Source organism: Thermobia domestica, chromosome 13 (genome assembly GCF_964235325.1).
Source record: "Thermobia domestica chromosome 13, izTheDome1.hap1.1, whole genome shotgun sequence".
In the NCBI taxonomy this organism is placed as follows: Eukaryota; Metazoa; Arthropoda; class Insecta; order Zygentoma; family Lepismatidae; genus Thermobia; species Thermobia domestica.
The window spans coordinates 120,687,417-120,705,364 of NC_137466.1; the positions used below are offsets into that span (position 1 = coordinate 120,687,417).

At 38.4% G+C, this 17,948-nt stretch overlaps 1 protein-coding gene across 2 annotated transcripts in view; it reads left to right on the plus strand.

Annotated features, from left to right (window-relative positions):
• Positions 1–3,507: 3,507 nt before the first annotated feature.
• Positions 3,508–17,948, plus strand: part of LOC145669278 (extended synaptotagmin-2-like) — a 128,684-nt gene continuing 114,243 nt past the window's right edge. For both annotated transcript variants that reach the window (XM_081737595.1, XM_081737596.1), the window contains exons 1-3: positions 3,508–3,937; positions 8,830–8,871; positions 14,433–14,573. In XM_081737595.1, the coding sequence (XP_081593721.1) occupies positions 3,698–3,937; positions 8,830–8,871; positions 14,433–14,573 (423 nt within the window). In that variant the 5' untranslated portion in view covers positions 3,508–3,697. The remainder of the gene's footprint in view (positions 3,938–8,829; positions 8,872–14,432; positions 14,574–17,948) is intronic.

A 17,948-nucleotide genomic window follows, 5' to 3' on the forward strand; every position in this document is an offset into this window, starting at 1 on the left:
GGAACACGAATCTGAAGGAATTTTGACATTCCGAATTTCGGAACTCGAGATATTCGATCATAAACTGACCAGGAAGCAAAAAGGACCCCATTTGATTTTTATATATTTTGTAAATTAGACCACGAGGAACACGAATCTGAAGAAATTTTAACATTTCGACTTCCCGAACTCGAGATACTAGAACTTATACAGTAGTTTTATGTAATATGTATAAAAGTAACGAAGAAAGTTCTGTCCCTTTTTGACCTATCACTTAGAGCATCGATATGTCACCTAAGACGTACCTGGAAGATCAAAAATAGTACCCATCAGTATCAATGACCTTCTGCCAACGTTCGGGTTGGGCATGGATTCCTTCACGGTAGAACTTGGTTTGCCGTGAAGCGAAGAAGGTATCAAGTGCATTTAGCACCTCTACTACGGAGTTAAACTAGAGTCTTTTAAAGTGAGTGTCCAAGGAAAGGAACAGGTGATAACAGGACGGTACAATGTCCGGACAGTATGGCGGATGCAATAGTGTTTCCCATCCAAAGCGTAGGATAGTGTCCCGGCTCATTCTAGCTATGTGGGGCATAGCGTAGTTCCGTAACGAGGGAACCCCTTAGCGATTGAGAAGTGCTGGCTCCAGGGTTTTGAGTTTTTCTTGAACACGGCTCAACTGCTGACAGTACACAGTTGCATTGATGTTCTGCTCTGACCACCCGTTAGCAGTTCTCGATGCACGATGTCGTGAGCAGTCCACCAAACACACAGGAGGACTTTCTGCTGCATTGCTGATTTCAGCTGTTTGGAACCGGTTCGTGGGATTTTAACCAATGATGACGACGCCGTGGAGCTTCGTACAGGACCCACTTCTCAACACATGTCAACATCCTGTCCAAAAATGGCTCCTTCCTCAGACGAGACAGCAAAGAATCACAGGTGTCTGCACGCGTAGCCTTCTGGGCCGGAGACAAATCATCTGGGACACATAGAACCAACTTGTAGTGCTTCCCAAATTGATGGAGGTGCTGGAGAATGGTTTCTCCACTAACATTGAATGTTAGCCCCAGTTCCTCACATGTCTGTCCACTGTTCGGCACCCTCACGAAATGCCTGAGGTATCTTCCGCCCCGCTGCAGTGGCGTTTGATCCAAGTTTGAACTCGTACAGCATACACGCCCTTATGACGCTCTGTGGAGGTTCCATATTCACTCCGTCCTTACACGTCCTTACAAGTTCACGTTGTAACTGAACTGCCACAGCCAGGTAGAATGTTGGATATACCCACACCAACAACTGACCTTCGCCTTATCTCCATTCGCACTCAACTCACGGTATGAGGGTCAATTGAACATAGACCTCTACAAAAAGCGACAGAACTTTCTTGGTTACCTTTATGTATCTCACAGGACATATGTTTCGTATAGAGAATATTGTGTTTTTTCATATAGATAAATAGCGTCTATATTAAACTTTAAGTTTTAATATCTCGAGTTCCGGAGGTCGGAATATCAAAACTACTTCAGCTTCGTGTTCCTCGTGATCTAATTTACAAAATATATAAAAATCAGGTGGAGTCCGGTTTACTTCCGTGGTCATTTTATGTTCGAATATCTCGAGTTCCGAAACTCGGAATGTCAAATTTCCTTCAGATTCTTGTTCCTCGTGGTCTAATTTACAAAATATATAAAAATCAGGGGGGGTCCAATTTGCTTCCCTGCATCCTACGTTTCAAACGAAACAGTTTTCCAGAGTGTACATTTTGCTTCAAACTGAGTTCTGCCCTGGCTAAGAAACGTAAATTCGCTTCTATAAGAGTCTTGAAATTGTCGTTCGGCATTCTTTGTAGCTTGTGAAGGCATGAATAATTCAAGTATGTTTGTTACAACATCTACAAACGAATATTCATTCGTATAGAACCTCCAATACATTACATTAAAAACACATGAACTACATAAAGAAAACCATTGTGCATTAGAGCAGATCTCTTATTAGCAAATGATTCTGCACACGCGCACTGCTCAGATAGCCCAGAGCCTGAGCCTGAGCGCGAGTCCAAATTTAACTCAATCGCGATTGAGATTGTCAGAGATGTAGCGGTTTACGTTGAATATACCATACCAACACTTTATCAACTAAGTCCTCTTAGATTTTTCTCCAATCCCAAAAAGCGGATGGTTTTTCGTGATTAAGATATGTTTAAGCGGGAGACGAATATAGAATCTGAAAATCGGGTGGTACCCGCTAAAATAGGGTAATAAGCCAACACTAAGCTCAATAGAAATAAGGTATATCCCTATTTAAGATCACTACACATCAGGGGCGTCATTTCAGACTTCGCTTGGGGGGGGGGGCAAGAGCACCACCGACATAAGATTTTCATGTTTTGTACTAGTATATTAGTATACAATTGATTGAAGTATATGTGTTCCTCAAACTCTTGGAGGGGGCAATTGCCCCCTCCTGCCCCCCCTAAATGACGAGCCTGCTACACATGCAACTCATGAAATTCAATTTGAAATATTATTTACTTAGACTGACATCTTTTATATTATTATTACTCCTTCACCTTGTTTTTAAAAATAGTACTGCCACTCTTTCTTTTGTTAACAAAAAGGCACCACCTCCCTTTCTTAATAAAAAAGAAAGAAAAAATCTCTATCTCAATACACAATTTTATTGTTGACTTATTGCCACTCCGATAAATGTGAATGTTGTGGTTTTGCATGTGTTGACTGGCTTCTTATCGCAAGTCCCAGACACCTGCAGTAGTTTATACGTGAAGGAAACTCCGATCATATTTTATTCTGTATTTTTTTACTTCCCAGTAATGATAGCCGTGCCTCTGAGAAATTGCAACTTATTTTTTTTATTCTGCCAATTGTAAAAGTATATTCACCAAGAATTTTCCTACACTTTAAGACATTTAAAAAAAAAATACCTTCTTTTCCTTCTGCAAATTTTGATCATTTTTTCCCTATGCCGAGGGAAATTTCCCTCCATCTGGCAACTGTGAGCCGGAGTGGGGAAAGATTCTTCGCTGTTTTCTCGTCGTTACTTGATATTAGTGTGACATTTGCGGTTTTCAAAACCGAAACCGCAAAAGCGGTTTTCAAAACCGAAACCGCAAAAGCGGTTTTCAAAACCGAAACCGCAAATGCGGTTTTCAAAACCGAAACCGCAAATGCGGTTTTGAAAACCGAAACCGCAAATGCGGTTTTCAAAACCGACATTTCGGTTTTGTGAAATTTCACTTTTTTCAAAAACCGGTTTTCGGTTTTTTCAAAAACCGATTTCGACAGCACTAATAAAGACCCCTTCCCACAAAATAGCTATTGTGTCATTACTCGTGTAACATCCATATATTCTGATTTTACATATAACATCCTACACTCTGATATGTTTTTCGCTACCCCATCTTCGTCCCCGAATGATTTCAACATAAACGTAATAGTGATAAGACTGACAATCTATATTCATACATCTGTGACCAAAATAAACAAATTAAAAACAGAAGAATACACAAATGCGATCTTAAAACAGAGAACAAAATGCCATCATGATGTTCCCTCTTCCCAGGTTTCCTGGGGGAGAAAATTGACTAAAATTAATGTCTGAAAATATTCTAATATTCACGTTTTTCTACCCTTAGTTAATTAATACATTGTTATTAAGAACGAGTAGAAAATTTACTTGAAGGTCAGTTAACTAGAGGATGGGTGTTGGTGATTTCATATTTACTTTCATAAAAAGCTTGGCTTATGTATCTATTTGTTACGCAGCAGGATATTATAAACTGAACATGGGCTGGTTGGTGTTAGCAGCATTATTCATAGCTTTAGCCGAAGAACTGCGTAGACAAAGACAGAACAAGAAGAATCTTTTACAAGCTTGTGCAATGCTTTCGCCCGAAGACTTACTTTCGAAACTTTCCTTTACTGATTTACCTTCATGGGTGAGGTTTTAAACTTTTATTGTAGTTGTTAAAACTACTCTATTAAGAAAACTACATTTATTCCAAAGTTGGCCATCCGCCTAGTTTTTGGCTAAAAGCGTAATAATCGGTTCCTTTGTGTACCAAAGTTCACATAGTATTGCTAAGCGAGCGTTAGCGAGTGAAGGCGGGTTAGAACTCCTCAGGGCATGTTGTTTTCTGTCTTTATTACAGCTAAATGGGAAGGGGGACATGTTCTAGAACCTTTCTGCCATGGTGGTTATGTTACTTGCCATTACATTAAAAAGTATAACTTTCTTCACGTTTCTTTACAGTTATTTGCTTGCCGTATTTTCTGCAATTTATTTTTAGATTTATTAAGCCATGACTTTTAATTACTTTTACTTGCTTTTCCTGATTTATCACCAGCCATGTTTACTACTCTATTAAGAAAACTTATTTTTTTATGTTACACGGTAGAATTTACTCTTTTCTAGAGCAGCAATGATATAACGACGATGTTTAAATTTATTTTTTTCCGAAATACGTATATGATGGAACAAAATTAAATCGACAAGCGTAGGGAGAATATTTCTGTCACGAAAACAAGAGAAAAAGTCCCAATCAACATGGATCCAAATCCAATGGTGAGATTATAGACTAGACACGTGCTAAAATCTCGAGAGAAAGGTTCAAAGCTTAGGAACTAGGTGAGCTAATGACAGAAATGCAAATTAGAGGAAATCAGGGCATATGTTCGCCTGAGGGGAGCCAGCATTTTACAAAAATGTTACTTTTTTTTTAAAGTGCCTAACTTTGGTTAGGTAGGGTTAGTTTAGGTCAGGTTAGGTTTGTTATATCAATGTAAATTATGTTGTACTTACCTTTGCCCCTCACTGTCTGACATAACCCGAAATCAGAATTATAGAATCCATTTATTTATGTAAAAGTGTCGACAAGGAACACTGTATGGAGAGAAAAGTCGAGCGCATTTGGCAGGAAAATTCGTAGATTCCGGCTACAGGCGGCTTTCCTGGCGCTGCTTCTGCCGTGGTGAGAACTGCAATCCCAAAAAATTCGTGTTGCGCTGTAGATTTTCTAGACTGTGTAATGTCCTTAAGCAACCAGATAATATTTATCAAAATCGTACATAGCCACGATCTTCTGTGAGTTACACGTTATCAAGAGAGGACACATGATTTCCGTTTGTTTGCGGTTGTATACATTGGTCTGGCTAAGCAACAAACTTGTACGTAGCCTGGTACAGAAAATCTTGTATATGATACAGAATCTTGCTACATTTCGCTTCTACGGATTTTCTATACTAAAAATCAACCTTTTTCTCTCTCTTAGTGTATGGAAGGAATTCCCCAGGGGAGATAAAGGGAATTCCCACTATTTTTTAAGGTAAAGATTAGTCGAAATGAGGTCGAATCTCGCAACTGTAACGCAGGCAACATGAAGTCGTCGTCGGCATTTCACTATTTCCAACAAATGGAAAATTTAACAGTTAAGGTGTGGTCGCATACAAACAAGGAGTAAGAATGCCACTTAAAAGAAAAGAAGTCTAGTGAGGATAAGTCCAGTAATCGGGGAGGCCCGGAACTGGTCCACTGATTCCAACCCACTGCTCTGGGAAGTGATGATGCAAATACTCACGCACATGACCACTAATATGTGCCATATACCCATCGTGTGGAGACCACATTTCTACTCACATGGTGATTGGCGCGTCGTCCAACTGTGGCACCACGTCCGTAACAAAAGTGTAGTAGATGAGCTATTTAACCGCAAAGGTAACAGATAGGGTCCAATCAGGATATTACTAATAATACCTGTCCACACATTTGCTTTGAATCGTCACTGATATGCTCGTGAAAGAGTAGGATGGAGTTTAATCTTACTCCACACATGTGTGTTATGGATATTAAACACTCCATCACGCGTAAAGCATTCCCAACAACAGACAATATTGACGACGGAAAGATAGTTACACTTGAGAGAAATCTCGGTAACTATGTATATACAAATTACAAGAGTAATGGTATACAGGAAGCAGTGGCGTATTTAGGATTTTGTTTCGGGAGGGGCTCTGTACATTCTCCTGAGTGGGTATGTATATATACTGGGTCTATGTAGGTACACAGTTGAAGGGTAAGGGGAAAAAGAGGGAATGTCACAAAACTGCATTTTCGAGAAAACGGCGTTTCAATATTGAAAACTGCATAAACAGAATAGGGTTAGTTAAATCTTTTGCTCCTTTTTACATGGACATTTCTACATCTATGCATGCGTGGCACTTACAGTCAGATAGTACTAAGAGTCACCAACCGATAGGACAAAGCACCCGATAAAGCACATGTATGGACATTCCTTGTTTTTTCCCCTTACCCTTCAGTTATTATATATACTATATATATAATTTATCTATTTCGGGGAGGCTTGAGCCCGATAGCCATCCCTAAATACGCCACTGGCGGGAAGAGTGGGGTTTTGCATACGTTATTGGGAAATAGGCAGCACTATTGTTCGTGAAGCATGCACAATACATTCGCATACTTGTTCGTAGGATATACAGTATTCGTAGGCAATTGTATGATAAGAAGTTGAGGGAAATGTTTCACTTGTATCAACACTTGTTCTTTGAATTGCGGCGTTCTCATTGTGTCCTCGACCTGTCCAGGTAACCTCCGAAGCTGCCTTCTGTAACACACACGTTGATACACAGCAGCAAACAGAATGACGGGTACGTGTGGCGATTTCGATATGTAGTTGCTTATAGAGCTGTTCTCGCTCATTGTAGTCCGCTACCCCATACGAACACACTCTGTCAGATAGCTTTCTTGTAGTGAATTTCCCGTACTACATAGCATGCTGCTGCACTGAAACCGTACATACAAATAAATACAATTAGAGGTAGTCAGTTCAGCTGAAGAAAGTGTACATCCCTAGTGGTAACCAGGGGCGGATCCAGGACTAACTTCTGGGCGGGCGTTGGGTTGTCATACTGCTGCTTTTAAGGGCTCCAAACTTTGGGATGTATTTTATTTACATATAAAAATTAAGAAAGTGTCCTCTTCTGGGAGGAGGGCGATCGCCCCGATCGCCCCTCCCTGGATCCGCCCCTGGTGGTAACATACAGGTAGTGGACATTAAAACTGTAACAACTGGTAGAAAGCCATAAATTTGTATTTAACAAGGTGTTGGGACATCTTTGGAGGCCAGTACAGCAGGAAAATGATTTAGGAAGGATTGATAGAGGTCCTGCACTGTTTGCAGAGGGATTTTCAGCCATTCCTCTTAAACGCAGTGACAAGTTCTGCTCGTGTACGTGGTGAAGGGAAACATTTTCTCACTCGATCCTCTATCAAACCCCACACAGGCTCGATAATGTTGAGTTTCGGTGATTGAGCGGCCCATGGCAGATATTCAACCTCACTGTCATCCTCTGGCAAGTTTAGCAGTGTGGATGGAGAAGTTATAATCCTGGAGCACTGCACCACAGTCGGGGAAGATTGTTTGAACCATAGGGTGTAAATGGTCCTCCAGAATAGTCTACAGTCTTTGGCAGTGACACGACCCTCTAGAACAATTAGGGGGTCCAGAGTCTGCCACGATATTGTGCCCAAAACCATCACGGATCCGCGTCCATGTTTGTGTGTACTAAGCAGTCTGGATTGGATGCATCAGAGGGGCTTCTCCAGACGAACAATCTCCTGTTATTTGGAAAACAATGTAGTTGGACTCTCTGAGAATATGACATGTTTTAGGTCATCCAACGTCCAAGTTTTATGCCTCTGCCACTACTGAATCCACTTTGCGACATTTGTGCCATTGACGAACGGCTTCTGTATCGCAACCCTGCCATGAATGTTGGCCTGCTGAAAATGGCGTATTTGTGGAAAATATTGAAAATGATCGTTGTTTTCTTTCTCTTTTATAGCATTACAGAAATAGTTTTTAGTAGTTGTAATGACAAGTTCTAGCAATTACATTATTTAAGCAGTGTTGCAAATTTTATCAATGTTTATCATTTCTTGGGAACGATTTGAGATACCGAAGTGCAGTAAAAGGGAAAATGATTTGTTTACCAATTGCAAACCATACAAGTTACTAGATATGATACTTTTCTAAGCATGTTTTCGAATGAAAACCTTTCAGAAAAAATTAAATTTTCAAGCCCTTGCAACTTCGTTCCTATTCATTCGATATAACCATCCTATCCAAAATTAAGGTACTTTCGATGTGTATTATCCTGTCAGTGTTCATTGTGTTGTATGTGTAACAGAGGCTTTCAAACTTTGGATATTTGTGGTACTATAACATCCTTAGTTTGGAACACTGGATAATAAATGTAGTATTTTAAGTTTTACTTTGACATACTGATTTGAAATATGTAATAATCTGACGCAGTGCCATTTAAAAACACACCTTTATATTGGGTTGGCAAAACTGTTTGTTTGGCGTTTCTGTTTAATACGTGCAAAGGTGTCCCCCTCCTTATAGTTGCTTCGTGCAAAGTTTCGCTTTTCTCTCTCTTTTAGTTTCTCCGTTATCACAGTTGGACATTAAAAATGATGCATATATATATATATATATATATATATATATATATATATATATAGAGAGAGAGAGAGAGAGAGAGGGAGGGAGGGGAGGAGAGTTTGTTTTCATGGTAAGCTGCTGAAATAATAATAATAATAATAATAATAATAATAATAATAATAATAATAATAATAATAATAATAATAATAATAATAATAATAATAAAACGATATTACTGGGTGGTCCAAATAAAAGTAGTTCGGACAACTAAAATTCAGGCTTGTCCGGCCTTCTTACATTTGGATCACCCTATATATAATACATACATATGCTTAAATTTATACTCTTACAGAGTTTCTTAATTCTAGGTATGTTTTCCGGACATGGACAGAGCAGAATGGTTAAATGCGGTATGTATCAATCAAATATCTAATTTGTAATGAAATGTGCAATGTTGTTACCTAAGATGACTTTGAATTAGATATGAAGCAATATTAATTTGTAGTTTTTCGGCTATTGACTTTAAAAATTGCAGTGCCATTAATTAATTATGTTAGGCCTTTCCTTGCTTGTTTGGATATAACATCCATTTTCAGTTTAACATGTCTATATTAACTTAATTAGAGTAGGGTCGGGTAGTATCGGACACTTAAGAGTGTTTCAAAATATATTTCATAGGCTTTGGAGTAGAAACTGAAAACAACTAGTTGAATATCAAGTGCAAACTTTATTCTAACAATACATGCAATTTCCGTAAGGAAAACGTTCATTTGCACAGCCAAGTAAGGAAAACGAAAATAGGCAAAATTGAAGTATTTCTAAACTTGTCGTGTAGTATCGGACACTATACTTACCTACAGTTAAGTTTGTAAAACATAAATCTATACGTTTCTAGGACATTGATTCACAGTTGTTGCATACGTAAAGCTCTGGACAACACTAGATTTGTACAGTTTTCATGAGCCCACCCACTGCAACGATGACATTGTATCCAATCTTCGTGAAGTGACTTCCTACAAATTATGCATCGCATATCTTCGTCGTCTTGAGCTGGTTTCTGTGGTTCTTCCTGGGATCCATTTCGGTTAATCCGTTGCTTATTTACATTGACATGATTGGTTGAAATAGACCTGGATCTGCCGTTCTCCATGTTTTGAGCCTTTGTAGTTGCAAGTACGACTCTTGCTTCTAGTTGCCCTTCTTTCTTGCTTTAGAAGGACTAGATGTCAATATCTCACTTTGCGCAACACATGTCTTTCGTCGCTTCATCGAGTTCTAGGACGATGTTGGACTGAAAAATACTTTGGTTATGATATGTTTGTACAACACATGTAATCACAGCGGCTTTCATATTTGCTTCCTCCCATTTTCCCCCTCATACCGTTTTTTTACTTTCCTCCTCTTGACATCTCTCGTGCCTGTAAAAGAGGTTCTCGTATTGTATCGACAGCACAATCTGGGGAATGAAGAACAGCTTATTTTCTCTGAATTTAATGACTTTCCATTTGTCCGATACTACACGACAATAAAGTGTCTGATACTATCCGATTTACACGTTTGCAATTATTCATGAATTGTGTCGCACATATTAGTTTTGGACAAAAGGTTAATATATGAACTTACTCTCAGATAATGTGCGTTTTATATAATGGGTATAATGCTCTCTCTGCTCTTACCTGTTTCACACTTATACTTCCGACAATTTCTTGAATACACACAGAGAGCGTTCAGGAAATGCAGTCACGCTCGCTTTCATTTACCTTCTTCACGCACCTCAAAGCAAATGACTTCCAGACTTTGACACGGTAACAGGTGTTCACTTCTTGCCTGCTAGCAAACTCTAATTATATTAATTTCAGAATAATCTCTTCTGTCCGATACTATACGCTGTCCGATACTATCCGATCCTACTCTAATGTAACAAACGTCTGGAAGTGATTTGTGACACCGAGATAGGGAAAAATGTTCTATGAATATGTAATATTTTGGGCGTACTAGCAGAGTTAGTGAGGGCCGAAAGCGCGGGAACAGTAAACGTACGTAGATATCAAAAACCATTAAGCTTACAAGGAGAAGGCAGACTTTGGTAGGTGAACTTTAAGGCCATTTTTTGCGACGTGGTAGAGCACATTTAAAGAATTAATATTACAAATTGAGAGAGCGCAATGACCAATAATAACGGAGAAAAACCGTCTGAAAGTTTTTTATTCGCCGCATATATCGTACGACGCGCAAATTTATCAAGTGACGGCGTGGCAGAATGAGAAGATATTCCGACTCATGTGCAAAGGGTCACGGGTTCGATTCTCCCAATAAAGTAGCCATTTGTAACTATAAGTAAAACGTTAATTCACGATATGTTTATGATGAATAAAACAATAGACATTTTCAAATCACTTGTAAAAGCTTTCAATGTTCGATGTTAACTGGGAACGAAATTTAATCTATTCCGTAAATATTATTGTTACCGCCAGTGGCGTATTTAAGGGGGGATTCCGGGCTTAAGCCCCCCGAAATCTTACTATAGAAGTAAATGAAATATCTTGCGGAATTTTCACATTTCCAGGCAAAGCCCCCCCCAAAAGTTAGCAAACCCCCCAAACAACCTCGCCCGAAACAACAAAAGCACCCAGCCCGAAATACGCCACTGTTACCGCAGTCGTTGTGTAAAAATGTTCTTGACGCTTCGTGTCTACATCTGTAGACAGTGTGCGAATTACAAGGGGAATGAGGGGGAAATCTCCCTTGATTATAGCAACATCCAGTATTAGCAAAGGGGACTTCCCCCTCAACTCCTTTGTAATTTACACGCTGTCAATAGATGTAGACAGGAAGCGTCAAGAATATTTATTAAACAACGACTGTCGTAACCATAATATAAGTCGTGATATCAGTATATTTACGGAATAGATTAAATTTTGTTTGCTACTTAACATGGAACATTGAAAGATTTTACAAGTGATTTGAAAATTTCTATTGTTTTATTCATCATAAACATATGGTGAATTATATTTTACTTATAGTTACAAATAACTACTTTATTGGTTGAAACAAAAAAGTTTGCTCGAACGGGAATCGAAGCCGGGACCCTTTGCACATGATTCGGAGATTTTCCTCACTCTGCCACTCCGTCACTTGATAAATTTGCGTGTCGTACGATATACACCGCGAGTAGAAAACTTTAAGACGGTTTTTCTCCGTTATTTTTGGCTATTGCGCTCTCCCAGTTTGTAATATTAACTCTTTAAATGTGCACTATCACCTCGCAAAAAATGGCCCCGAAATTCACTTACCAAAGTATGTCATCTCCTTGTTAGAGATGACGGTCTAGGAAAGTCTGAATGTGGCGTTGGTGTTCAATATGTAGTTACTCGGTTAAAACACACAGGTGGCGCTTGCGCTTAAGACGTTCAATACGAGAGTGCGGTCATTCCACTGCGAGGACGAGCGGCAGTGCTCGACCAAAACGGTCTTTTTTCAAACCGCGAATAGGTCGACATGCTATTCATGTACGATCGTGCAGATGGCAATAGGTATCAATCAGGAGTGTTTTCCTAACAGATGCCAACCATCATACAGGATGTTTGCAGCAATTTATCAGCGTGTGTGTGAAACAGGGACCGTACATATGCCCACGTGGATGCTCGTTTATCCCGTCGTGTACGAACACCTGTTATGGACGAACGTGTATCAGAAGCTGGGGACAATGAGACAGATACGAGTATGAGGGAACTTAGCCGGGAAATGTATGTTAGTCACATGACTGTATAGTGTGCGTTACATGAAATGCCTTGTACCCATACCACCTACAAAGGATACAAGGACTAACAGAAGATGGTTTACAATCACGTGAAGCATTCTACCAGGGGTTCATTCAACAGACTAGTGCCATCATGCTGTTTCAGGCATCAGTACTGTTCACTGACAAAACCACGTCTGGAAAGGATAGTATCGTCAACATGCATAACACACACGTGGGCAGATGCGTACCTTCGGATGATGTACTGTTGTCACTGATTATCAACACCAATTTGGACTTAATGTCTGGTGTGGTATTGTCCATGATCAACTGATCGGGCAATACATGCTATTCCGAAGACTGAATGGACCACAGTGTATTTGACCTACAGAATACACTGCCCGAATTACTAAAAATTGTTCTCCTAGCGATTCGCTGCAACATGTGATACACGCATGATAGGGCTACGCGCACTTTAGTGTGAATGTCAACCGATGGTTGAATAACAACTTCCCAAGACGTTGGATTGGGCGTGACGGTCCAGTATATTGGTCTGCCCAGTCTCAGGGTCTGAATCCACTGGAATTTAGCTGTGGGGACACATCAAAAGTGTGGTGTATGCTACTCCTGTTAGCGATGTCAATGACTGAACAGCGTACTCATAATATGTTCAAAATGCTATAAGATCATATGACTTCCTTTTTTGTAATCTCGATGTCAGAAATCATCTCCCAACATTTGTTACATTAATTAAGTTACACTGTATATTATTCCGCAACTACACTTTATTTCAGCTTATATTCAGTATTTACAAACATACAAAAAAAAAAAAAAAAAAAAAGAGAGAGAGAGAGAGAGATAGAAAATATTTATTTTTACTCTAAACTTTGTGATTTTGATATCAATATGTTAATTTACAAACATTATATCTGCTAGCGCGTGCGCCTTTCGTGCATGTGTTCCCTTGTTCAATTCGTGGTGGAGAGAGCATTGCAAATAATTGAACGCATTACGGTAGATCGAACTCCAGCGTAGGTCCACGTCTCATATAGCCATCCTCGGTGCTAAAAAGGTATACTAAATTTCAATAAACAAACATTCCATCTACTAATTTAATCATGAAAAAACATGTTTACATTTGTATCATGAAATGTATTTAAGCAGTTCTATTTTATTATTAAATCTTCATTATTGTAAATTTACTAATGTAATTAATACAATGAGAACATTAACTTTTCTTGTCATTGGAAATAATTTTTATTTATGAATTCCAATTATTCATTATATAGGAAAAGTAGGACAATGAAAATATTACGCTGGTGTGATGTAGTCGAGCGGCTTGGGTCATTAGGTTGAAGATTGTGATCCTTTGAGCGTTCCAGTCCTGTAGAACATACGTGGATTTTTAACTGTCGTAGAGAATTGGGTTCGATTTCCGGGGAGAGTTCATGTTTTTCGAATCCCATGCTAAGCTGAAGGCTCACGTCTCATATAGTCTCGCTACTGATAGGGACGCTAAACAAATTAAATTAACTGTTCTCGAAGTGTCTGTGTTTCTGTTCTTGTCGTAATGGATTAAGTACGAAAGAGACTATATAGATGACTAGGAAGACAATGCCCCGATTGGAGCAATTTTTTTTTAGAGTGGTAGACTGTCAACCTCTGATGTGAGGTATCCTAGGTTCGATGTCCGGCGACGCGAGTTTGAGGTGCACAACGTGTCCGTCTGTTTCCTACCATATTCTCATTCCACTAATTATATTCCATATTTATTCACTTTCCTTTGTCATCCGCCTCCTTTAATCTCATTGGTATAACTGTGGGACCAGGCTTGTAGCCAGCCCAACAATATAGGAGGGGGTGGTAGAAGTTAGAGGGGTTGATCCACCCATATTATAGTTCATTACCATATTATAGTTCATTTGTAAGCCTACCGTGAAAATTTTAGGGGGCAGTAAAAATTTAGGGAGGTGGCCTCTGTTCTTCCCGTGAATACGGGCCGCGTGGGACGTTCACGTAGAAATATTATTTAATTTTCATTTGTACATCGTAAAATTTAACAAAGAAGAAACGGAACACTGAAGAATTTAAAAATTCTGAATTCTGAAAAACGAATACAACTTTGGACATATGATATTTGTCGTATTGTTTGTTCTTGTAATTTATCTTACCTACTTGTATTAGTTATAATTTTTGTGTCTATATTATAAATTTATTTGTTTCTTTTCACAGATATTAGTTCAATTGTGGCCTTATCTGAACGATTACTTTAGGAATTTAATAAAAAACGTAGTTGAACCAATTGTAGCAGAGAGTTTGAAACCTTACAAGTTCGTAGGATTCAAATTTACTTCTGTTATACTTGGAAGTGTTGTACGTATAACATTTATAATATATATTTTAAGTCATTAAATTTTATTAGGCTAATTGAAAAATCGAAAGTAGCATTTAATTAAAAAAAAAAACTTTTCTTAGAATGAAAATAGTGTTTCCTTCAGTAATTTTTTTCTATACATTTGACAATTATCATATTTGTATTTTTAAATTTGAGTGCGTAAAATATAACACAAATAGATATTAACTTGAAGCAGATCACTTCCTGAAGATGTTTTAAACATTTTTCATTCAACATCATAGAGAACGCTTCATTACATATTGTTGATAAGTTGCACTTAGTTAAACCAAAACTTATATTAGGGTGTTCTGTATTTATTAAATAATCCTAAATATTAGAACAAGTGCACAGGAAAAAATAGTGGTATTGATTCAACATAATTCTAATACAGATCAGTAATGTCAGCGCAACTATCACTTTTGTGTGTTATTTCAAAACCAAGAATCCGGTGTTGCGGTTAACACAGATTCCTTGTTACGATTTAACACAGAGACAGTGTTAAGCTTTTTTTAGTTTTACGTCCTACGTTTATGCCGGCTAGGCTAAAGGAACGGTGATGATGAGAAATGAATGAAATGGAGGAATGAAGAAAGTGGAAGGAACCTCGAGGAAACCCATGCACATGGTGTTTGTCCACCACAAAGTTCACTTGGCGGGAGCAGGGTTTGAACACGGGGTTAAGGGACTGGGTAATTTGATGAAGGAAATAATAATTCCACAATGAAACAATAATGTTTCAGACACATTAATGACTCATACCTTATTATGAATTATATATTCAGGAATTATTTGCTAAACACGCTAGTTTTCAGATAGTACGAATCCAGATTGTAGACTGTGACGTCTCTTGTGAATATTTTCCCTGTGAAGGAAGTTGTTTCAACTCAAACTTGTAACAACGAGAGAAATTGACTATTCTTCATGTTATTATACGTCAAAAATATCAACATTGTAAATTATAAAATTTTACCTTACTTCCTCGGCGGGAGTCGAACCGCGGACCCCTAAATTACAAAGCGAATGCTCAAGCACTACCCTAAGACTGCTCTTTCAAGTAAGAATCAAGAAACACTCGTGTATATAGGAAATTGCAAACGTTTACGATTCTAATATTGTATTAACGATGAAACACTGATTATGGTCATGATAAAATACTATAGTCCAGATAATTCAAATTTAAATAAAAAAGACTTATAAACACGTAAGAACATAAAGGAGAAAGTGTCTTACGAGTAATTCGAGTAATTGACTAGAACCTGGTGCCTCAGACCATTCTTTTTTTCTGATTCACCGTAAGTATCTCCGTAATTTATCTCTATTATATTTGGTTATTCTCGTTTTAAAGTCGAGAGAATTCAAATTTAAATAAAAAAAAGACTTACAAACACGAAAAAACATAAGGTAGAAAGTGGTCTTAAGAGTAATTCGAATCATTAACTGGAACCTGGTGCCTCAGACCACTCTTTTTTCTGATTCACCGAAAGTATCTTTTCTATAATTATATTCGGATATTCTCGTTGTAGTTACAGGGTGTTTCAGTGAAAGTGCCGTGATTTTGAAGTGCAACAATGTACTTTATTGATGACCACAGTAAGAGAAATTTACATGATATAATAAGTGAAAGACTAAAGTTATTAATGTAACATATGTTCGAAGTGTCCACCCTGACGATTGGGAACTTCCGTGACCCTGATGCACATGTTATCAAAAACCTTGCTAAGGGGGACGTGACTAATTGCTGCCGTATACTGCTCAACATTTGCTCTTGATTCTTTTAAAGATCGGAGTTTTAAGTTTGAGTACCTCCAGCATGAGGTAACCACATAAAAATCGTAAGCATTAATGTCTGGGCTGCATCTAGGCCACTCTAAGCTTGTTCAAGAAAAATGGACAGCGACTAGAGATCACACGATTGTGGAATTCTGTGTGAAGGAAATTAAGGACAGTTTCTGTTGTATTTGGGTTATCTCCATCCTGGTGGAACCATTGCCGACGAAGTGGACATGTTTTACAACGAAGGCCAGGATAGAAATAATGCTCAAGCATTTTCAAATAATTTTCTGATGTGACATAGCCACCAAAGAAGAAAGGTCCAATTATGCCACATTTTGATACAGCACACCAAACCAAAACCTTTTACCGGATGCAAATCTGAGTCTACCATTTCACGCAGCTTTTCTACTGCCCAAAATCTTACATTTTGTTTCTTTCCTTCACCTGACAGATAAATGTAAGCTTCGTCTGTACACCACAAGTTTTCAATAATGTCTTGGTCATCAGCAATCAACGCACTGAACTGATTTGCAAAATGCAGATTCCTTCTTTTTGCAATGTCTGTTAATTTTTTAAAGCACCTGCATTTTGTAGGGGAACATTTGCAGGTCTTTTCGCAGAATACGCCAACATGATGTTATGGATATTGCGTTTTCTGTCGACAAACGTCGTAGAGATTTTTTAGTCGGGTTATTCACAACAGATGCTCACAATACTGCAATACGCTATTCTGTACGCACAGTTGGTCTGGAGCCACCTCTTCGAAGTCCTGTAACATTACCAGTCTTATTGAACTGATCTACATAACGCCATATGGAGTTGGCTTGCACAATGATTCTTCAGTCGGAATCGTGATTGGACACCAACAAGAGAGCGTGATTCATTGAACCAAGTCACCAATGAGATCTTTTGCTGCAACGTTAGTTTAAAATCCACCATTATTATACTAGACTATGCAACATGGAGAAAAAAAAACATTGCAAGACAAAATTTATACTTTGTTTGTTCTGTATTTACATATATCTATTACTATACTATTATTCAAATAAATTTTGTAGCCACTAGAAATCAAGGCTTTTTTGATGAATCACCCTGTATTTCCAGTACCTTGAACGACAGGAACACGAACACAGATACATAGAGGACATTTAATATTTCAAAGGCTCTCCCACCGGGAATAGAAACTGAGACCCCGCCTACGAAACTATCTCATGGGTGGGGTACCTGGCTTGTTCCCAAGGCACGTAAGCTGGAGATGGACAACATCCTGCTCGTGGGTTTTCTCGGGACACTCCTACTTTTTTATTCCACCAATTCGTCCATCATAATTCACTTGGTTTAATCATAGTCTTCCTCAACCTAACAGGAATATTTGGGGATTAAACGCAAAGATGACATTTTCAAGCTGTTAACCCAAACCAATCCGAACTGAAAAACAGTTGTATTTTCTTTTGCTCATTAACGTGTTTTCACAAAAAATATATAGAGAAAAAACATGGGGAATCGTAATTCCATTCAAAAGTGAAAGAGCAGACTCATAATACCTTAACTTAAAACGAAACCATTATATGTCGTTTGAA